The sequence below is a fragment of the Saccostrea cucullata genome, unplaced genomic scaffold (assembly GCF_032062105.1).
Source record: "Saccostrea cucullata isolate Sc308-1 unplaced genomic scaffold, CSIRO_AGI_Scuc_v1 ctg405, whole genome shotgun sequence".
Taxonomy (NCBI): domain Eukaryota; kingdom Metazoa; phylum Mollusca; class Bivalvia; order Ostreida; family Ostreidae; genus Saccostrea; species Saccostrea cuccullata.
Genome location: NW_026930562.1, coordinates 114,321 through 138,213, shown reverse-complemented (window position 1 = coordinate 138,213; position 23,893 = coordinate 114,321). Strand labels below are relative to the sequence as shown.

General features: G+C 32.5%; 1 protein-coding gene across 11 annotated transcripts in view; it reads right to left on the bottom strand.

The window, feature by feature from the left end:
- Positions 1 to 23,474, bottom strand: part of LOC134229102 (H(+)/Cl(-) exchange transporter 7-like) — a 45,161-nt gene extending 21,687 nt beyond the window's left edge. For 2 of the 11 annotated variants that reach the window (XM_062710811.1, XM_062710812.1), the window contains exons 1-5: positions 23,319 to 23,474; positions 20,986 to 21,018; positions 4,458 to 4,610; positions 3,194 to 3,268; positions 245 to 310 (exon numbers count right to left, since the gene is read on the bottom strand). In XM_062710811.1, coding sequence (XP_062566795.1) covers positions 245 to 310; positions 3,194 to 3,268; positions 4,458 to 4,610; positions 20,986 to 21,018; positions 23,319 to 23,450 — 459 coding nt within the window. In that variant the 5' untranslated portion in view covers positions 23,451 to 23,474. Of the gene's footprint in view, positions 1 to 244; positions 311 to 3,193; positions 3,269 to 4,457; positions 4,611 to 6,495; positions 6,845 to 10,195; positions 10,265 to 11,671; positions 11,729 to 15,115; positions 15,212 to 19,439; positions 19,475 to 20,985; positions 21,019 to 21,250; positions 21,396 to 23,318 lie in introns of those variants that run through there. The other 9 variants (XM_062710815.1, XM_062710821.1, XM_062710820.1 and 6 more) reach the window with 8 other exon arrangements.
- Positions 23,475 to 23,893: the final 419 nt, after the last annotated feature.

Sequence of the window (23,893 nt, the reverse complement as noted above, 5' to 3'; positions counted from 1 at the left end):
GTACAGAAATTTTGCAACTTCTGTTGATTTTAACAACATTTAACATCTACATTAACAGAGACTTATGTGACATGGCCTGCTTCTCGATCTCATATTAATCATAAAGTATTTCTTTAAACATACAACATGTACATTAAGGTTATGTTAATTGTTAGTGTGAACAGTGTCTGGCTGCATGTATCATACTTAAGTTCCGAAGATAAAAAATACCTGTAACTGTGATTTAAATATTAATTATAATCACCTTTGATTTATACTTTTCTTGATCTTTAAGGTACAACACATTCTCACATACATCATAATTCATGCTCTGAAACAAAACAGTTTTTATCACACATTACAATAGATTTATCTCAACTGAGTTTAATGGAACAAGAAAAAGAAAAATGATGACACTAGAAAATTATATGGAGCGCCTCACAAAGTGTTAATGAAATGATTCTGATTTTTTTTAACATTGCCATTTGGATTTTGACCAAGTGACCCCGCAATCTTTTGTTGCCCCCCCCCCCCCCTCCACCTTCCACAAATTATGTTATATGCAGTTTGTAGGACTGTACAGGCCACAATGCTCAACTGAGTATCCTTGGTACTGCTTCTTTAGAAGATTTAAAAAAAAAATCCCTCTTTGTCTCATGAAAATTTTGTTGAATCACCCTTGCCCCAAAAGGTTGCAACATTACCAAACTAGAATTTACATATCATGAGTATGTTTTAAAATATTGAAAGACTATCTTTTTATTATTATTAATTTTAATTTATATTCCCAAGTAAAGCCCTCGCCGATTCCCTAACTTAACTTCTCTGGTGACATTGTCTATGAGCTGAACAGTCTTAAACTAAAATGTCAATGGTTCATAGAATTTCAGCAAAGTGTCAAAAAGTCTAAGCTAAGCTGTGATGAAAGTGTAAAAGTGTATTAAAAAATTGGAGCAGAATTGTCATTGCATGGACTAAACTGTGTATTACTCTATCAGACTTAGAAATGTTGAAGAAACAATAAAATAATCATTATGCGGGAGTGATTAAACCCACACATAGCCTCAGATAGCCCAGTCTCTTAACTAAATTTTGTAAATACATTTTGCTTTTTTATTGTGAATTCCTCAAAATTACGTTTTATTTCATATTCCCATTTCAGGTAGTTTATAAAAAATTCATCTTTCACACTACCTATTGGATGATATCTTCTGTCATGACTCTGAATGCAATAATGTTTGATTAATGATATATAATAATGAGTCAGAACAGACATCAAACAAGAAGTGTTTGAGAAACAGATATTCCCCTCCCCAGGTAGCAATATGAACAAGGCCCATGTGCCACATTGCTCACCTGAGCACATTGCCTAGGAAAAAGCAGAAATCAGTGTAGAATTGAAAAGATTAAATATTTATGTGACCGTAAATCCCCCTCCCCAAATCCGAGGGAAAGGGGGCCGTGAATTAAATTCTTTCACTGAGGATGCTCCTAATTTCTATGATTTAAGGTTGTTCTTCAATTATGGCTCTTCCCTACACCCCCAAGAACATGATTTACAGGTAAACAAATATGAATCTAGCTTAAATAAGGATGCTTTTGAATTAAATCATCAAGTTCCTATTTATAGGAAGATTTTTAAAGATTCAACCTATGTAATCCCATGTAAAACTTTGATCACCAATTATGACCCTCCCTACCCCTGGGGGTCATGATTTGAACAATCTTGAATTTACACTACCTGAGGGTTCTTCCATATAATATCTCTAATCATTGCTTTACTGTTCTTGAGATGATTTTTTTAATGTTTTTTTTTTCATATTAGCTAAAAATTTGATCAACCATCGTGACCCCACTCTACTAGGGAGTCATGATTTGAACGAACTTGAATCTGCACTATCTGAGGATGCTGACATATAAATATGACCAATCATGTCTTTGCTGTTCTTGAGAAAAAAATTCAGATTTCTCCTATGTATTCCCATGTACGAGTAAAACTTTGTTCGCCTCATATGGCCCCTTTCTTCCAGTTTGGGGTCATGATTTGATAAAACTAGAATCTACATTATGTCAGGAAGCTTTCACAAAGTTTTATCTTTTCTGGACCAGTGGTTCTTGAGATAAGGTTTTTTAATGACCCCACCCTGCTTTTTCCTTTTTCTTTTTTGCAAGATAGGTTTCTATAAATAACTATGCAAAACTTTGATCCCATTGCGGCATCATCCTACACTAGGGGTCAGGAGTTGAGCAAATCAGAATCTACCTGTGGCTCAGGTGAGCTGACATATTTTTTGTTTACATTAATTTTCTTTTATTTTCAACCTAAAATACAGACAAAAAGGAATAGATTCAACCTGCTCCAAATTAGTAATGTGTCTTTAAAGTGACACAATAGGTTCAATAAACGATCAAATATGCTTTATACAGCTGGAGAACAGTTTGTGACCTAAGTGTTTTGATAATCAATAACAATATACTTTTTACAGGTTGATTACCTTTAAAGAATTAAATGGCCATACAAACAAAATTGAATTGGAACATTAAGAACTTGAGGAATCGATACTTCACAGCCTTATAGTGAGAGTTAAGCATTAAGAAAATGACACAGCTCAACAAAGTTTATTCCACAGCTCAAAGGTTATATATGTTATAGAAGTGACAACTCAGTGGGAGAGATAGTTAATTTTCTAATTTTCAAATTAAATTTCTGGCTTGTGCTTTGAGTGTAAAGTGAAAAAATTCCCAACAGGCAACATTTGAAAAATCCAGATCACCCAGAAAACTGACAAATTAAGACAACAAGGGGTGGTTAATTTAATTAGGTCATGTGAGCTAGTAGTCAGATTTTTGTACAAAACATAAATCACATTTAGAGCTAATTAAATTTGGTCCAATCAAATGGCACCTAGAGTGAATAATACTACGACCCAAACAACTATACAGAGGATGAACAGAATTTCTATTTCAAAGGAATTTTCTGCATCTTTGAAATTTTGAAAGAATCATATAATTTACAAATATGCACATAATAAAATTAACAGAATAACATCATTATGATATTATTTAAAAAAAAAAAAAGAAATTGTGGGGTTCGTGGCGTATGCTGTCAAAGATAATATACCGTTTGATCAACATGATGAAACTTTTATTATAATTAACTCTTGGGTAATTAATTTTTTCTGTGCTTTGGGGGGAGTGTCTGGGATCTACCAACCTCCCATCTGGATACCAGCCTCTTCCTGAATCGTGGTGATTCAATACCATACTGCTTGAGCCTCTTCTGTATATCCTACAACATTACAATAATCACATCAAAGTCAAAACAGGCCTCATCTAAAATAGTCTTATTCTTCAGGAACTTTGTAAATTCTAGTGTGAAAATTGTTCACAAGAACTTTGTTCAAATCAGGCACTATGCTCTTATTTTTTTTCTTTTTGTCAAAAAAATCAACTTAATTTTATGATGTGGTAGCATTGTTCTGAAAACTATGGTTGGTGATCTTTATATCAATTTTGACTTTAACCCTTCACCCTACCTTGATGAACTTAATCCTTGACCTTACCTTGAATATGATGAACTCAATTCTTGACCTTACCTCAAGTTTGATGAACTTAACTCGTGACCTTACCTCAAGTTTGATGAACTTTATCCTTGACCTTACCTCTTTGATGAACATAACTTTGACCTCCTCAAGTTTGATGAACTTCACTCTTGACCTTACCTCAAGTTTGAAGAACTTAACTCTTGACCTTACCTCAAGTTTGATGAACTCAACCCTTGACATTACCTTGAGTTTGATGAACTTAATCCTTGACCTTACCTCAAGTTTGATGAACTTAACCATTGGTTTTACGCTGAATTGATGAACTTAACCCTTGACTTAATCTTGATATTGATGAACTTATAGCCTATAACCTTACATAACCCTTGACTTGGCCTTGAATTTGAATGACTCTTTTTGCATTTTGTGTACAGGGTTTTGTTCTCAGTGAAGAGAATACATGCAATGCTTTAACAATGTTTTGCCATAAAAATTATACCTTACATTAGTATGGAAGGTAATAGTGTTCTACTCTGAATTCGTAGACATGTTTTGTACTTGGGTATGTTAAAGTGGTTCCATTTCTTCCCCCCTTCGATCACAATTTTTAAAAATTTGTTTTCAAGGTTGAACTAGAGTTAGAAAATGAGATTATCCAGTATAAAGATGAACAGTGCTGTTAAGGTAACATTTCATACCATTGTCCTCCCCTTAAATTGGAGAATAACAGTGCCATGACATGTTTTCAACTTTCATCAATGTTTCTGAGCCCTACATCTGGACAACCTGGTACTGTGAAGATTTAAAAAAAAAAAAAGTTTCGCCTTACACGAATTTGTAAGATGATAGTGCTGTGATGTGTTTTTGTTAATGCTTCATAGCCCTAAATCTGGTTAATATCTTGTGAAGATTATATGTATAGGAGTTTTGTCTTACCCTGAATTTGGAGGACAGCAGTGCAGTGATGCTGTTGTGGTTACTAAGAGTATCCGCTTCATCATCGATGTCAAACTTTAGCTCCGGTGTTGGACGAGCGGGCACAGTGTTGTTTAGTTCATGCTCTTCTTCAGAAACTGGTGTTACATGAAACTGTACAGTAGATAATGATCAATTAAAGAAGGACTGTACAATTCTATAATGAATATCATATACATGAGAAAATTTTATTGTTATTGTTGTTATTTTGTGTTAATATCAATTTTTTTTTTTGGTTTAAAATTTTGAATAAAAATTCAAAGCAACATTTGACCTGTTTGTATATCAGAAAGAACAACATTGTATGCAAGGTTATGTACAGTATAAATATATCATGGATATATTCTACTTTGTAACTGTTACAAACAAGAGATTCTAAATGTACTTTTTCATGCAAACTAAGTGCTTTATTTACATAAAATATAAAACACATTCATTATTGGCATTTTTTATTGAGATTTTGTCTACAAATACTAATGTCTTGTGATAAACGTAGTAAGAAAAATTCAATCTATAGAAAAGTGTCGAAAAATTTTTCAAAATTCCTAAAATTGTAGCTCCCTACCATTGTAATGTGACTGTAGGTTTTCAAAAAAGTTTAAATAAATAATTCCTCTATAGATAGTTTTCAGCAGACCCAAATTAACAAGCTATTTCCCGTCGGCCACCATATTGGGGGTCTGCATGATCATATTCCTTCATAATTCAACCATGCAACTTTAACTTTTTATACTGGTAATTGTGGGCTGGGAAGCATTGTTTTTCAGAAAAATATACATTTGTTAGAGCCTCCTTTATTTCATAAAGTTTATTCCAACATTTTTTTTCACCAAATATTTCCACTTCAACCTCTTAAATTTGGAAAGACAAAGAGGAAAAATTACCATGTTGACCACCAAAATGGCAGCCAAGGGAAATAATTTGTATTAATATGGGTCTACTGAAAACTATCTATAGTAAATCGATTAAAAGTACGATAAATAGAGCGGAAATGGAACAGAAAACAGCACAGGATTCCCATTGTGCGGGAATTTTAAATCAATATTATTTGTATAGTTTTGTTTAAATTCTCGAGTGTGGGTCCGACGAACAAAAAATTTTATTGGTGTGGCCTAAGCCTAATTCTCCAATATGTAGTTAAAACCATACTCTTGATCAGCACTGAATAACATGGTTAACCACTCATAGTTGTCATGCATTCTGTGGACAATTTTAATTTAGTTATCTGGACCAGGTGTGTTTTTGACCTTCCATTGTTTTATTTCCAGTGCATTCAAAATTTGACATTAAAATATACATAAAAAAAATAAACTTGAATGGTTCTTATTTCTCAGCAAATGTGCAAATCTCTTTCTTTTGTGATTTATTTCATAGTGGATATAGTGATATGAAGGTCCAATTGCCAGGCTTGATGTAAAACCTTTGTATGATCTATCATTTTTGTTATCATAACTAAATACACAAATCACTAAGAATTTATTATAAGCATATATTTTACTTTTTTGAAGCTACAAAATTAACCTTGCAAATAACCTTACTTTTCTTCAAGAAAATGCAATTGAATGATCAAGTTTTACAGGAATGGTTATTTTTCTTACATTAAATAAAAATGGTTAACCAGCTAATTTAAAATTTAGAGGGCTAATAATCAAATTAAAATTTAAAACACATTCAGAAAGGGGGGTGTAGATTAGAATGATGGCATTAACATTGTCTATTCTTGCTACTGTACAGTAGAACCTTTAGTTAGAGAAAAAAATCTAGACAGATTTCATCTGTAATGTAATTCTATGATACATAAAAGAACTCTTTTCACACTAGATTTATACCAATGTTTAAAATATGTGTCAAAATGTTTATACGCATGTCAATCTATATTTTAAAATTTATGTTAGAAGCAACACAAGCAATGCTAGAAATTTTAAAATACTTATAGAGTCATAACTTCTAGAATGCATCTTAAGATAATACTTTACTTCAATAAGTACTATTAACTGACCGGTAAATCCTGGAAACTAATAGCTCCCACAGTAAAAATGGTCACTTGCTGAATGGAGCGCACAGTCACACCATTGGCTGACATAACCAACATTATTTCCACTTTATAAAATGCCTACATTTTCAGTTTTTCACCATTTTCCCAGCAGCACTAAATTTTGGCACTGCACCACTTTACAAACCTAGGGTGTTTGCAAACAGAGAGGCCATGACGTAGCATGGTTTGAACAAGTCTTGGAAATCAATTCCAATACCAAAGACACCAATTTCACATACAGGCTAAAACAAAGTTTTCACATGGTGCCATTATAACTACAATGGATATCCTACAATTATTCCTCCACATGGTATGAAGTCAAATGTCTCTGATGTTGCTATTTTTCTCCCTCATTTTGGCAAAAAGACATAAACTTCGTTTGTGCACTTACAACACTGGAAAATAGTCAATTAAATTATCTATCAAATATTTCATTATGGAATAGTCCGATGTAACTTCACAGAGTTTTCCCCAAACAAAAGATCAATGATAAAAATGGGCCACAAAATACAGTATTTAACATAGAATGAAAATTCAGACACTCACTGCATTTGACATAACGTATATATTGCAATTTTTTTTTTTTTAATATGTCAGAAGGAAATATTTTATAAATTTATTCATTACAAGTTCTGGAATTTTATTTTGTTTATTAACTTACGGTTTAAATTTGTTTTTGTCTTTGTTTTTTTTTTTTTTTATATAACTTTAATTCATTAAATGTATTGTCATAGACAAATTAAGTACCCTCTATAACTGTACATTAGAATTAAGCTTTAGTTTGCATTGAACCTTTCAGCATTTTCACTCTGTTAATCTGCAGAAGTAACCTTACATACTGACTCTTGGAGAATGATACATTAATGTATAAAAATGGAACATTACTTGGGAAAAAACAAAGCCACAGTAATTGTTCTTATATAAAACATAAATACACACTGTCTAAATAATTTAGTTTACACAGTACCACTTTCTTGAGGAGTCTGTTTTCACTCTTTTGATCTCTTATTAAACACCTAATTGATTAAACAAGCCCTATACATTACTGAGAGCTGATGCCACATGGTACATAGAGAGCTAATTCTAGAACCAGCAAAGTCAAACATATCTGGTGTCTGAAGCTTATGCTTCGAGCATGTAACTCTGTATATATGTTTAACCCCCTTTTATCAAGGTTTTCAAGGGGATTCACAAATAGTATATTTTTTCAACTGTATGAGTTCAGTAAAAAGATTCTTTGATTGCTTAAGATATTTTAGCTGCACCTGTTTCATATCCTAATACCAAATCCTGCGTACTCAAAATAAAACTTTTCTGTGCCAATCTCCAGTGAATTAAGGAGAAAGTATCCAACATCAACAAAATGGTATCAAAATAGGGTCTTAACAAGGTCAGTGGACTTGGTAGCATTGTTCTGAATTAAAAAATAGAAAACAAGAGGCCCTGGGACTGCATTGCTCACCTGAGCAAATGGCTAGGTAAAAGCAAATATCAATTCTTGACTTTGACCTTGTAGCTTGACCTACTTTTACAAAAAAAATATCACACTTTAACCTTGACCATAACTTTTGAAAAGTCGGAACTAGGGCTTTCATACTTCACTTGTGTATTTATTGTGACAAGTCCTTTCAGTGGGTATAAATATTTTTTACCTTTTAACCTTGACCTTAGAGTTTGATGCACAATTAAATACTTAAATCTTGGTCATAACTTTGGAACAGTTAGAGCTAGGGCTTTCATATTTCACATGTATATGCCTTGTGACAAGACCTTTCTTTTGGTACCCCCAAATTTGACCTTTGACCTTGACCTTGGAGTTTGATACCTTTTTACACAAAAATTCCAAACTTTTACTTTGGTCATAACTTTTGAATGGTAAGGGCTAGGGCTTTCTTCACACATGTATTCTTTGTGACAAGACCTTTCATTGAATACCAATATTTTTGACCTCTTGACCTTGAACTTAGAGATTTATGTACTTTAAAAAAAATTTAACCTTGGCCATAACTTCTGACAGGTTAGGGCTAGGGCTTTCATATTTCAATTATATAATCATTGGAGAAGACCTTTCATTGGATATCAACATCTTTGACCTTGACCTTGGAATTTGACCTACTTTTTAAAAACAAACCTGACCATAACTTTTGATGGATTAGGGCTAGGGCTTTCATACTTCACATATTTAATCCTTTGTAACAAGACCTTTCATTGGATACCAAGAACTTTGACCCAATGACCTTGACCTTGGAGTTTGACCTACTTTTAAAAAACTTTAACCTTGGTCATAACTTTTGAATGATTAGGGCTAGGGCTTTCATACTTCATATATATATATAATCCTTGTGTCAAGACCTTTCTTTAGAAACCAACAACCTTGATCTTTTGACCTTGACCCTGGAGTCTGACCTACCTTTCAAAATCTTATCCTTGGCCATAACTTTTGAACAGGTGGTGCTAGGGCTTTCATATTTCACAATTGTATTTTTATTGTGAGAAGACCGTACTTTGGGTAACAACATATTTGATTTGCATGTAAGAAAAGTTTTACCTTCGCTATGTTGCCATACAGGGGCATCAGTGTTTCACAAGCACATCTTATTTTTTATAATGAATAGTCACTATTTTAAAGAGGGTATTTTTCCAAACAATGGAAGCAAATGGCTATCATTAGACCTTTGTAATAGAAAATATTGATAGGTCCAAAACTTCAGACCAGCAAGTAAATCTTGTCATTTTTGTCAAAACTAATGTTTAAAAATCCTTTTTTTCCCCAAAGTTAATATTTAAAAATCCTATTTGTAAAGACTTTATATATGCATGTAAAAAAAACTACTTCACAAAAAACAGTCCATAACAGTTTCTTCATTTGTAAGCTCTATCAAGACTCGTTAAGACAGAACCAAATTTACAAAACAGTCAGACTCATAAATGACCTCCTTGATGCTACCTAGATACAAAGAAATAATAGGACTATCATTGCAATCGATCTTAGTACTGTAAGTGAAACTGTAGACTTTGTGATATCTTAATTGCTATGCTTCAGAAACAATGTAGTATGAAAGCCTAAATGTTGATACTATACATGCATGGATATGCATTAGGAGCATTTTAGACTAATCCTCAATTCAAAGAACATACAAAGAACATACATCATTAACATGAAATACAAAATTTTATCTATCATCAAGAAGTAGCTGTTACATTACAACATCAGCATTAAAGGCATTATAGAATTATTATTAAATTTATTTGGTGCATGTGTATTGGATATGAATTTTAAAAATCACCATCCAAAATATCAACTTAAAGTCACCCTCAAACGAATTCAATAGATTGAATAAAGTTAGTACCCTTGTGAAATAAAAAATCTAGCTTTCTTTCAAATTATGACGTCAAACCCACCTGAATATAAGAGACCTCAGCTGAGCATAGTATAGTTAAATAAGTTTAAACAACGCAGTCTATGGGAAAAAATCAAGTACACGTAGTTCAAAAAACTAGTTTAGTCCAGAATGAATATTTAACTCAAACATCAAAATTCAAAGAACAAAGTCAACATTACAATGACCCAGCTTTTAACCTTGAACCCAGTACCTGATACTTCTAACTTCATGAATATCTAATTATTGCAACAATTATTTAAATGCGCAGCAAATACTTGCACCTTCACATGCGTCTTCCTTGGATTATGATCCTTGGTTTTTCTTAAAGAACTCATGCTCATAAAATCAATTGTTCATTAGAAATAAAAATCCATTACTGATAGTCAAACTTTAGAAAGTGTACAATCTAGCACCATTAAGTGTTCATGAATTCAATCTATCACAAAATTGTTATCAAAAAAACTCATGATATGTGCTTGAAGAATTTAACATTTCTTAGCTAGACCCTTATCAAAATGTCACCTAAATTCTGCTTTCAATACAGAAAAAAATGCAGTAAAAAATGAGTTTAACACATATAAAATTCTTATAGGCTTTTAATCTTTATGTGTGGAATTTACAACCAAAGATAGTACCATCATTAGTCTTAATTTGCCTTATGTTTCTATAATTAAAAGTCTGATTAATCAGGTTGAGTAAATATTGTAAACTTTTTGTTGAAACCTTGATATTATTAAAAGGCTTAGATAAGCAAAATCTTATACGTAAATGGACATTTAACACATACAGAATATAAAACATTGGCTTCCAATTTATCTCAAGAAGCAAAACATTACTCAAATAGCATATTCACAGTAAGAATGCACTTTCTGATCAGAAATTCTTAGCATATAAATTTTGAATATTACAAATTCTAACACTTGGTGACTTTAAATAATTTATCATAACTTGAATACCTAACAATTTTGAACAAATAAATATAATAGGTTCATTGGGTACAATAATATTTACTGATGCCAAAATACTTTTTTTTGGTAGATCAATAAATTTGCAGAGATAGAAGTGGAATGAACCCTTTACAAAAAACTAAAAGACTTGGAGATGAAATAAAATCATTCTACACAAAAAAGACATTAAATAATGTGCAAATATGTAAGACACTGTGTATTTATTATGAAAAATAATGAGTACAGAACTATAGAAAATACCATATTAACTAGCCAATAAGAGTATAATAGATGCTCCACACGCAAGCATACAAACTTCTGCATTAATCCTTAAAGAACACTGAAGCTCCAAACATCACTTGATGACCACATTTTTTAACAAACCATCACGAAAAACATAGATCAACATGAGCTGTACTTGTAACAAAGCTAAGTTTTTTTCTATAGATGAACAATTGTTCAATAGTTGGCTGCAGATGTAGACTAAAAAGATCCTAGGTCTTGTCCTTTGGGTCTCTCGTTAGCTCTATGCTTAACTGATCAAAGAGAAGAGACTAAATTATCACAGTTTAGGAATTTGCAACATTATTCCAAGCAATTTATTCCCAAAAATATGCCCAAAATATTTTTTTTTTAATTGCATATGCCATCAACCAACAACATATTAAACATAGATAATAAAAGATTACTAAGCTCACCTTGACAAATGTTATCTATAAGCTAGCAAATTTCAAATCAATTTTTTTTCCTAGCTTTTAGTGTGCATACCAACATCAATATCCATGCAAATCTGGTTTAAGTTAGACTTACTTTGAAATAGACTTGCTCCACAAATTTTATTTCTTCACACATCAAGAAAATAATTGTCACTTCCAACATAAGGAGCAAGTCTGGAAGTGTCCTTTCCTAGATGCATCATCTATCCAAGTTTAATCATTACCGGCAACATAACTATACAACTACTGCAAAAACATTACCCTGTATGGTCTCTAATCCGAAACAAGAGGCCCATGGGCCACATCGCTCACCTGAGCACTAGGGCTAGGAAAAAGTAGAAATTGGTTTATTATTGAAAAGTTGAAATCCAAAAGTAAACCTTTGAACTGTTATGGTTTTGCTATTCTTGAGAAGATGATTTTTAAAGAATTTTCCTATATATTTCTATGTAAAACTTTCCAAGAATGTCGGCCATTGTGGCCCCGCCCTGCATCATCCCTCAAGTTTGCCGGGGGTCATGATTTGAACAAACTTGAATCACAACTACCTGAGGATGCTTCCATATAAATATGATCAATTATGGCTTTGTTATTCTTGAGAAGATTTTTAAGAATTTTCCTATATATTTCTATGTAAAACTTTAATTTGAAGTCGGCACTTGCATTGTGGCCCCGCATCTTAATATGAGTGAAAAAACTCCCGGGGGTCATGAAATATGAACAAACTTGAATCACAACTACCTGAGGATGCTTCCATATAAATATGATCAATTATGGCTTTGTTATTCTTGAGACGAAGATTTTTAAGAATTTTCCTATATATTTCTATGTAAAACTTTGATCGGCCATTGTGGCCCTGCCCTACTCCCGGGGGGTCATGATTTGAACAAACTTGAATCTACACTACCTGAGGATGCTTCCATATAAATATGATCAATCATGGCTTTGTTATTCTTGAGAAGAAGATTTTTAAAGAATTTTCCTAGGTATTTCTATGTGAAACTTTCGTCGGCCATTGTGGCCCCGCCCTACTCCCGGGGGTCATGATTTGAACAAACTTGAACCACAACTACCTAAGGATGCTTCCATATAAATATGATCAATCATGCCTTTGTTATTCTTGAGAAGAAGATTTTTAAAGAATTTTCCTATATATTTCTATGTAAAACTTTGGTCAATGGGCCATTGTGGCCCCACCATTTTTACCCCCATTTTGGGGGTCATGATTTGAACAAACTTGAATCTACACTACCTGAGGGCTTCCCCATAAGTTTCATCTTTCCTGGCACAGTGTTCTTGAGAAGAAGATTTTTAAAACATACCACCAAATTTTCATTAATTCCCAATTATCTCCCCTTGAATGAGGGCGTGGCCCTTCATTTGAACAAATTTGAATCCCCTTCACCTAAGGATGCTTTATGGCAAGTTTGGTTGAAATTGGCCCAGCTGTTCTTGAGATGAAGTCGAAAATGTGAAAAGTTTACGGATTCAGCCAATAAATACAGCTAGACAGACGGACTGTGACTTACTCTTTGGTCAACACGGACGCCGGACAAAATGTGATCAGAAAAGCTCACTTGAGCCTTCGGCTCAGGTGAGCTAAAAATGTAGGTCAGATTCAGCAACTAAAGCTGGTCTGGATTCTGAAAGCCTCCATTTCTAGATACATCATCTATGCTAATTTGGTTAAAGTCCACTCTGCTGAAGTATATAGGTAACATAAAGAATCCGAGGAAGGTTGAGAAATGTACATTCTTCAATGTATCATCCATGACAGTTTGGTCCATATTATTTGTGAATGGACCTGCTCCTAAAACTTTTACCTGGTCACTCATCTAGAAAATGTAGCTGGTCAGATTCAGCATTCCAAGAATGTTGGTATTATCCATTCCTCAATGCATCATCCCTGCAAGTTTGCTCAAGGTAAGGCTTATAGTTACTTGGGAACTGACCTGCACCAAAACTTTTTGCTCAAAACCACTAAGAGTCAAGTACAGGTTTAATTTGAAGCCCTCCACTTGCAAGTAGTAGCATCTTAATATGAGTGAAAAAACTCCGGGGGGGGGGGGGCATTAAATAAGCAAACAAAATAAGAGGCCAAAGGCAACAATGATCACTTAAGTCTACCCTGCACTTTTAAGTTCTGCTGCATTTTATATAATTGTTATATCACTGTCAGTGACAATGGAAAATAATACCATATTTTTGACTTTGAAATTAAAACAGGCTAATAGAATTTTTTTGGGTTTTTTTGTATTATTTAATTGATTCCAAAATATTATTAAGTAATTTGTCCTAAGGTAAAACTCTAAGCTCATGATAATAACAAAATAATTTGTCCTCATGGTGAACTAAAATAGAAGAAATGGTTGACATGTGATTGATACAGCCCTAATATATATATAGGACCTGAACTTAATGCTTATATTTATACGTACATGGGACATTTTTTGGGTACAAGGCCAACTGCTCATTTACTCCCACATTTGAAAACAATCATGGTCACCGAGATACTTTTGAGTTGACTATAGTAAGCAAAATATAAACATTTTTATTACCATGCTGCCTCAAGTCTGAGGTATAAAGGGAGCATAGGGACGTTTGGGGAGGATCTTACTTGTAGGAGTAATATAGCTCATTTAACCATGCAATCTCTTTGCTAGGTGTATGTTCTCAGGTTAAAAAGAAAAATTTTAAAAAATATTTTTAATTCAGATTATTTCTTCAGTGACTGGGAAGGCCAAAAAGGTCAATGGGAGTATGGCGCAACTGTCAACATTCTTAATGGGCCATTTTGGATATGAATGGGCCATCAATGTAATCGGAGGGGCCATCTTAAGAAATAATAAAATACCAATATGAAATTCCAAAGAAAGCATGTTTTTAATTAACCGAATCTAATTTTTAACATATGCAATGAGGCAAATTTAAAGAAACCCTCATGGAATATAATTTAGCTGTATTTTGTGTCAACTTACATCAAAATTTGGATTGAACAACACCCTACCCTACACATGAATGTAGTTATGTACCTAAGCTAAGTGCTTCATTAAACTGGAAGCAATTTTTGACGGCTTCCACCAATAAGATTTGTTGTTTTAAAATTGACTGCATTGAAAACAAAAGTAAAAAAAAGAAAAGAAAGTCGTATGCAAAATGTTTCCAAATAAGATCGCTAAAAATTGAAAGAGCACCTTGACGCCAACATTAATTGATTTAATACGCCATTTTTCACTTCAATGTGACTATGGCACGTGGCGTAAGCCCTTCCCAATCATTGATTTCTTTTAACATCATTTTTTGAATTCCTTTACTGAATATCCGCATCTTTAAAAATAAAATTACCCAGTATAAATGTTATAGGTTTTAATTTACACATTACCTTAAAATCCTTTAAAAATACACATAATGATCTAAAAAAAATTACAGTAGGCTCTGAAATATGTCATATTAAAACCCTTTCAAAATACACGTAATTTGAAATACATGTACCATAAAATCTCCCAATTTTTTTTTCAAAAGGGAGAAAAATACTTACATCTTCTTCATGGATAGTAATTTGCACCAATTCCAACATTTCACTGCATGGTGTTAGCAAAAAATTCAAAACTGCTGAATTCCTCATTCAGTCAAAAGAAATTCTTTGCACAAAGGGGAATTAACTTCAATAAAAATCCACAAGTGAAAAGACTGATTATGAAGGATTTTTTTTCCTTTTGTCAATTTCACATCTTCAATTATAAAATAATTTTTTTAAAAAGAAAAATCCCTTTGAAATCCAAGTTTCCCTTTTATATGCACATCAATTAAGAAAAATTCTATTAACTTTTTGTGCACAGTTTTCTATTTCTAGTAGTAGTCAAACAATTTTGGCACAAATGGTTCTATAGTCTGTGGTAAATCGCCCAATACATATACTGGTAGGTCTTAATATTGATCCTTGCTCCATTTGCTTTACATCTTTGAGCAGATATAGAGAAATATGTTTACAATGCATTCAAGTCTTTTCCTGCCAATCTCATGCTTTACTTTTCAAAACAAAATCTGACAGAGTTTACAACATAATTAGATTAATTTCTATTTCCAATCCTCCTTCATTTTATTTTCCCATTCTACTACTTAGTTTATTCATTCATTCATTATTTTTTGGACAATAATATCTAAGTATTTGCAGCTTCTACACCTCATAAAATGTTGATGAAAACATTTACAATAACAGTGGCAGTAATAATAATTTGTATATTTGTAAATACAATTTTAGATAGTCTTTTAAAAATCTTAATCATGTTACTGAAAATGATATTTGCAAGGGTATACCACTCTAATATCAACAATTAAGATTTTACGTATTTAAATTTTTGTTGTACAGTTAGCATAAGATCTAATACAATGAAGAAATTTCATTTCTATGAAAGTTTACATTTCAAAATTGAAGAGTGTGCATAAACATGCAGTTTCCTTTGTGGTTGTTGAGAAAAAAAACCTGTAAATTATTAAAGAAACGGAGAATGGCATGGCTCTATTTCTACATTTCTTCACACAGTATCTTTTTCCTCAAATACTGACTACAACCCAGCTATTGTTTTCTAGAAATCAATGACCACAAGATCAAAGGGTTGATCATTTCTAGCTCAGCTGTGAATAGAATAAGACCATGTGATCATGCCATGGTCTATTTCATTACTAAATATCAATGCAGAGCTCATATTCCAGTTTGAATCTTGCTTTACACAGAAAAAACAATGACTAAAATGAGATCATACATTAAGCTCCTATAGTTAGACTAATAAATGGCAAATCAAGAAAAAATTCTGAACATTCTTAAGAAAGTTCAGATTACTGAAATTAGAGAGCAATTTATCTATTAAACAAGATGTTTTTGTGAAACACTGATGCCCCCGTCTTGGAGCTTATAGCAAGGTTTGAAGTTTCTCAAATGCAAGTCAAACTTTAAAGGTCAAGGTCAAACTTGTTGGTATCCAAAGAAAGGTATTGTCACAAGAAAATGAAGCCTTAGTACTAACTGTTCGAAGTTATGGTTAAGATTGAAGTTTTTTTTTAAATGGGTCCCACTTTAACTATATAAAGGTAAAGTTCAAAAGGTCAAAAAAATATGTTTACTCACTAAAGGGTCTTATTGTCATAATGAAAATTCATGTAAAGTTTGAAAATCCTAGCACCAGCTAAATAATTCAGAAGTTATGGACAAGGTAACAGTTTCCAAATTTTTGGTAAAAGTGGATCAAACTGCAAGGTCAAGAAGGTGGTACCCTAAGAAAGGTTTTGTCACAATGAATGTACCTATGAAATATGAAAGTCATTAGCTCAACCCACTCAAAAGTGATACTGTAGATCACTAAATTTTCACGACACCTTATTTTCGCGAGATAGTCATTGACTCTTGTTTAGCAAAACATAATTTTCACAAATTGTGGTTATTGCTCTATATAATCTTGAGGAATGCCAACATACGTGAAAATCAAAATTTCGCGAGCACACTGCCTCGCGTAATTACGCGAAAATAGAGTTCTCGCGAATAAAAAGTGATTTACAGTAGTCAAAGCTAAGGTTTTTGCAGATTGGACGGGGTAAAAACTATATACCCCCAAATCTAAGTGAATGACTAAGCCTCATCCTTTTTTTTAAATTATCTATGAGGAAGCTTACTTAAATGACTGAAGTGTACCCAAGATTAGTGGTCAGATTCGATCAAATAACTTTAAAGTAACCAAATTAACAGTATTTCAAGGACTTGCAACAGTTAACATTTGCTCAAGCATATACTGTAAAATGTGCATCTATACGATAGATTTTAAGTGGAATACTGAACTATCTCATTAATGACCTCTAGGTATAATAGTCTGAATTAGTTTCATTGGCCACAATGCTCACAAGTCATCAAGGCGCTGCTGTTTTTCTTTATCTTCACATCTAAAACTCCATGTACTCCTACGGACTAAAGTTTAAACCAAACTTAAACCCACCTTACACAAGATCCTATTGTTCCCAGAAAAAAAAAACAAGTTATATAATATATTCAATCCCCCCCCCCAACACTTTTCTACCACGCTAAGTCATGATTTTTATTTTTAAATCTACACTACCTGAGTATGCTTGGATATAAGTTTGACTAATTGACTAATGCTCTTCTTTTCTTACATTTTTTCCTTTTACTTAGTTTGGGAGGGGGTAGCAGGGAGGGGGAGCTTTGAGTCTTATCAAATAAGACATCTGTTGTAAATTCAGGCCCTTCACATTTTTATGTCATCAGCAAACATATTGCATAACCCACAATCTAGGACATGTGGATCAAAGATAACGTAAGCTCTACCTTATGAATTTGACAGTACTTGAAAAAAATCAACCTTGAAAACCTAGCTAGATACCACATAAACACACATTAGAGAGAGGAGGACTCACTGGTCCACAATGCTAACCTACATCATCTGAGGCTGCAGTTGGCCCTGCTATCATTAGGAGGAAGATTTTTTTTAATTTATACAAAACACTTTGATCTTGTTTTTGCTCCAAGTGGAATTATTAGCATCTACAATACATGGGGATTCTCACACATATGAACGACTACTAGTTACATTATGCTGTTTTTGAGATTGTGTATATTTTCCTAATTCAAAGAACATTACATGTAATCTGGCCATTCAAGTTAATACCATACTCATTTTCTGAGTAACCAAAGGGACATAACTTTCATCCATTTCACTTTTAATGGATATACTCCTTGTTCTCTCTCTTTCTAACTAAAAAATCAATCAGCTACATGTCTAACTTACAAATAAAAAAATAAAGATATTATTTTGTACAACAAAAAAATATTGTAGCAACCATCTATGATACAAAGTTATTTTCATCATTTTCTTAAGATAGAAGAACTGAAAAAGAAATGAATTTTTTACTTTATAATTTGCACCTACTAAAAACTTTTCAAAATAATATAGTTAATTTATAACTGTTCTGCCTAATAAGTGCCTATAATTAAGTTGTGTAGTTAACATTTACATCATGCATTTCATTAAAGTCTGTCTATCGATCAATCATATTCCATCTTTTATCTGTAACCATCAATTCAACCTGACAAGGTCGTGGTCTATCATTTGTTTACAATACTTATCATAGGTAAAAGATGTAATACATTCAAATTAGATAAAGGTAGGCTTTCTCAGTCCTCACATATCATGTGTGATTTCTTTCTTTCTAAAGAAAACACAGGCATACATATCACTAAATCTTGTCCCTTTCTGATATCTTGGGGTGGGGGGAGGGGACTTGGTGACCAATTGTACTCCAATAGTCATATCTTATTGATTATATTAGGGTCATAACCTAAACTTCAAACAGATCAGGTTTTCAACCTCCTTAAGCAATGGAGCTAGTGACATTTATACTGAAATCTGTCTCTTTACATTAAATAAACTCCTTGTAGTGGTTTCAAAGAGATGTTTCATTGGGATATAAATGAACCTTTAACAAATATTTTGTCTTAAACGTTATATGATAGTAACAGTGAAAGAATGATGTTTGATTTATTCATAATAAACAAAGAAAATGCATTCTAAGTCCTATTACAAAAAAACAATGTATTTAATGTCTTTGATGTAGCCAGTGCTTTAAATCTATTATTCATCCTAACACTGGGATTTAATGCTTTAATGATACTTTGTCATCATATTAGCTAAGACTGGAATTACACTGTGCAATTATCTGTAACATATGATGGTTGCTACAAAGTTGACTATTACTGAACAACAAGCAGAGCACATCTAGTCCTAACTGACTGTATGGACACCCAGTTAGTACATTTATACTGAACAACACACTCATTGCATTAAATCAGTCCAGATTACCTTGAGATTACACCTCTCTCTCTCTGGCATTGTCACTGTGAAAAATACAAGAACAATGCAAAGCAGGGCAGCATCCTACACATTTTATTGAGCTAATATCCACAACCAACTTATTTATACCCTACTCAGAATATTTTTATAAGTTCTTTTGGAAATTCTTATTTTATTTGTTATTTTATTCTACCATGATTATTGCAAAGATCAAAGAAAAGCTGCGGACATTATTCTCCAATAAATCATGAACGTCATCAAAAAATTATCAGATCAGAAAAACGTATCAAATCTGAACAATTCAAATGCATGTCTGGCTGTAGAATGAAATACTTGTTTAGACCGCATCGATGTGTCGTCTTTTGCAGTATAAATACTGTAAATTGCATAAAGTTGCTGATAAATGTCGGTTTTTACAGCTAAGCGGGGCTATTCCACGGACCTCCCTACACATTAAACGTGATTTTAGCAGTAAAACAGGAACATGATTTTGTTATTATATATTCATTATTACTGATCAATACATATTACGAACAAATTTGTAATTTAAAAAGGCTATTTGTAATGTAACGAAAGCTCAAATCATCTGCATTCCATACACAGGTAAGCAAACAAATTTTACCTCTGGTGTTAAATGGAACAGCGTAATCGAGACATGGTGACCTAATTCGTTTCTCTATAGAGGAAACGATCAGCCGTATTTTAGCAATTTTAGTAGACATGGTAGAATAGAAATAAAGTCCTTGTTGTCGTGAATGATGCAGAATAACCTCCTCGGTCTCGAAATGTTGTTTGAAATATAAAAGCCTCGGCTAATGCCTCGGCTTTTATCTTTCAAAGAACATTTCTCAACCTCGGAGGTTATTCTGCAACATTCACGAAAATGCAGACTTTATTTCATAAGTAACAAAAATTTCTAGTTGATTTTCTAGTATGCTTACATCTTCAGAATGCTATTCAACTGAAGTAACATCAAAGATAATAATACATTTCCTGTTTTCCATAATATTTTTTTTCTAGCTGTCTATATACCCCAATATTCAAAGCTACTCTAGCCAAGCAGATAGTGAATACAATATAACATTTTCACAATTAATGCATTTTTCTTAATTTAAAACATGCACTTACATGAGGCAGTTAATAAGCACTGCAGAAAAGGAGGAATATTGACAAAGATGGGCATTTATCACATGCAATGAGATTACTTCTCCTGTGTACTGTCTTTCCGTATATATACATGTATATACATAATTAGAAAAACTATGACAGATATTTATCACATGCATGACATTACCCCTCCTGTGTAAATTGTCTTCAAGTATGTATACATGTATATAATTAGAAAAACTTTCTACATTGAGCAAAACAATACTGGCACTACATGGAATGCAACAAACTACAGCTATTTACATTATATATTATACAGACGATGATAAGCTTCCTTAGAAACAAGGTCATCTTATACACATAATTATCAAAAGATGGTAGCTAAAATAGAACTAAAAGAAAAGACGAGCAATATTTTTGCCAAATATTGAGGTTGACATAGCAATACCTTTGATTCACTGCCCACTTGTTTAATTTCATCCTATATAAATTTAAGAGATGCGCATGTTAGTGCCGCTTATGTAAATAAAATGTTTTATTAGTATAAATTAGTAAATATATGTTACACCCAATCTGCATGCAGCCCAGTGCAGCCGCGACCAATACATTATCCAGCTATATATCCTGCCTAAAAAGGAGAAATTTACCGTACGCCTCTGCAGAAGAAAAGAAACACAATAAAATTATTGACAATATATCGTAATCCTGGTTACCGTGCTGGGACGTCGTGTTGTTCTTCCGTGTGGAATAACTGTGATCTCCCTCTCACCCCCGGCTAAGGAAACAGTTTGAACTTCATCCATATTGTATCAACAGTCTCACCTACCTCCCTACATTCTAAATGATTTTACCTTATAAACTACCATCTAAGTCATCACTTATTTAGAATCAAAGTACATATTTGAACATATATGTCAGAGGAGGGTATTTGATAAGAACATGCTCAACCCCATTTCATAATGAATCTCCCTGTGGTAAGAGATCTTTTGCAGTTTATCAGATCAAGACAAATGAATGTTGACATAGCCTAAGGTTATCTCTCAGTTTTACGATAATGATTTGTAAGTATCGTCATTAATTATACAAATATTATATCTACCATTCATATTTGAAATAGTCAACATTTTTTAAACATTCTTCCGAGACAAACCCTGCTTATTTCTTTTTTAACAAGTTTAAATCAATTTTACACATTATTTAGAATGTATGCTATCATTTTTATATCTAACATTATACCTAAAAATTAAAAACGTAAAAGGGAGTAAAAAATCAACATGTAAACATACAAAAATTTCAATCATAAGAATTCAGGCAATCATTTACATGAATCACTTGATTAAGTTACATGGTGGCTTCTTCAAACTTATTTTTTAAATGATCTGTCAATCAAAAAGATAATTTCTGTGATCCAAAGGACTCTTGTGTCTATTCCTCCTCAATGCTGCTTTCAAGTAATAGCTACCAAGTAAAAAAATAGGGTAGGTAGGTATGAAAATTATTTTATTTTTTAATTTCATTTTATTTTTTCCAACGGTATTTTTTGGATATGAACTACTACAAAACCAAATTAAACATGTCATAGCTAGGTAGATATCATCTTTTAGAATGAAATTCTATGCCTTTTGATAACTCAAGTGGAATTTTATGTAAGTCCATATTTTATAAATATATTGCATGTAATACATCTTGAGTATTTTCACTTTTGTGAAATTCCTAAAATTTTGTAAAAAAATTAGGTAAGCAGAATTTTTTTATTTTGGCCTAAAGTAAAATTAAAGCAGAATTTTTTTAGGGGATTTTTTTTTTTTTCAATCTGTTATTTCTATGAAAATAGTACCACTTGTATATGGTAACTTTTTTTTTAATCATAGATTACATTATTTCATTAAACTTATAATTTTGGCAGTTCACATCAGGTCCAGAGCAGTCTCTTGATATAGCTGTACACTTTGGTGCAGTGAAAATATTTAACTTTGAACTCTTTAGAGCAAAAATGCTGTAAAAATTGCTCTCAAGACTCTGTACTCAAGGTTCTAATACTTTTGGGACTAGACTAAGTAATTGATTCATGACCACATAGTTCCTTCTTGAATAAAATTATGAAGAAATATGTCAATTATTGTCTAAAAGATAAGTAATTGGTAATAATCACAGTGTGAAGCATTCATACTTATCCATGCCTCAATGCACACAAAATGTGTAAAGTTATCGAAACAATGGAAATACATCTTTTGCTGAAAAGCTTTCAAAATCCAAACTGTTAGAACCATCTTTGATTTGGGTTACTTTTTGATATCCAATATAGTACATATGTATGTAAATCACAGAATGAATAGTAAAGACACTAAAGTGCGACTTTTTGTGAATTTTTACAAAGCAATTATTTGAAAATGCATATGAATGGCTTTGTCAGATTCTTTCAACATTTATTCTGAATGGATTGATAAGGTTATATTGATAATTCAAGCTACAGTATAAAGCTAAATCAAGAGATTATGTTGAACCAGAGTCAAATTTAGGGGCCTGTGGTTCATGAAATAACCCTTTCATGTCCCAAATATGACAGGTTTTTTAATTTATTAAAAGATAATCCTCGTTGGAGAAGACATTTTTCATTGACAATGCCTAATTAGTGGGGTATATGACCTTTGGTACAAACAGGAGCACAAGAAAAGTCTCGAAGGTTATTGCACTCCCTGCGTGCAACGTGCTGTGTGAAAAACCATGCATGAATTAACCAAAAACAGTAAAATTATTGAAAAGATTGGGTATAAACCTTACCTTTACTTTTCTGTATCTATTATCCTTTCCATGTTTCTCGTTGTTTTTATTCACAGAAACGTCAATCGTTGATTCTTTGGTGTCAGGGTCTGCGAGCCTTGCAGACGCCATTCCATCCAGATGAACTGTCATTTTCTCCCTAAAACGCTAAAGAGTTCCAGCTTTGAGGGGGAGACTACCGAAGATTAATTAGAATAATTGGTCCACTGAAAGCGCGAAATATAAAGAATATGTGTACGTTTAGTTTTTTTTTCGTTCTGACAGCTGTTCACTATGTTTAAGTAATTACTGCTATCCTTTCATACTAGTTTGAATTGATAATTTAAAATAAAATTCAAAATTCAGACGATTAATCATTTTTATCATTATTTGAAATTGAAAGTGCTAAGCCTAACAAAGAAGGAAATAATATGCAATAAAAGATAAAGCCTACAAAGTACCTGCGGTGTAGTTGGATTTTTTTTAAAAATAAAATATCGTTTGAAGCTCAAAAGGAATAAAAATTTTGTGCTTGGACTGTTGAAAACAATCAGATAAATGACAAAAATGCTAAATATTAATCTTCAAATCTCAAA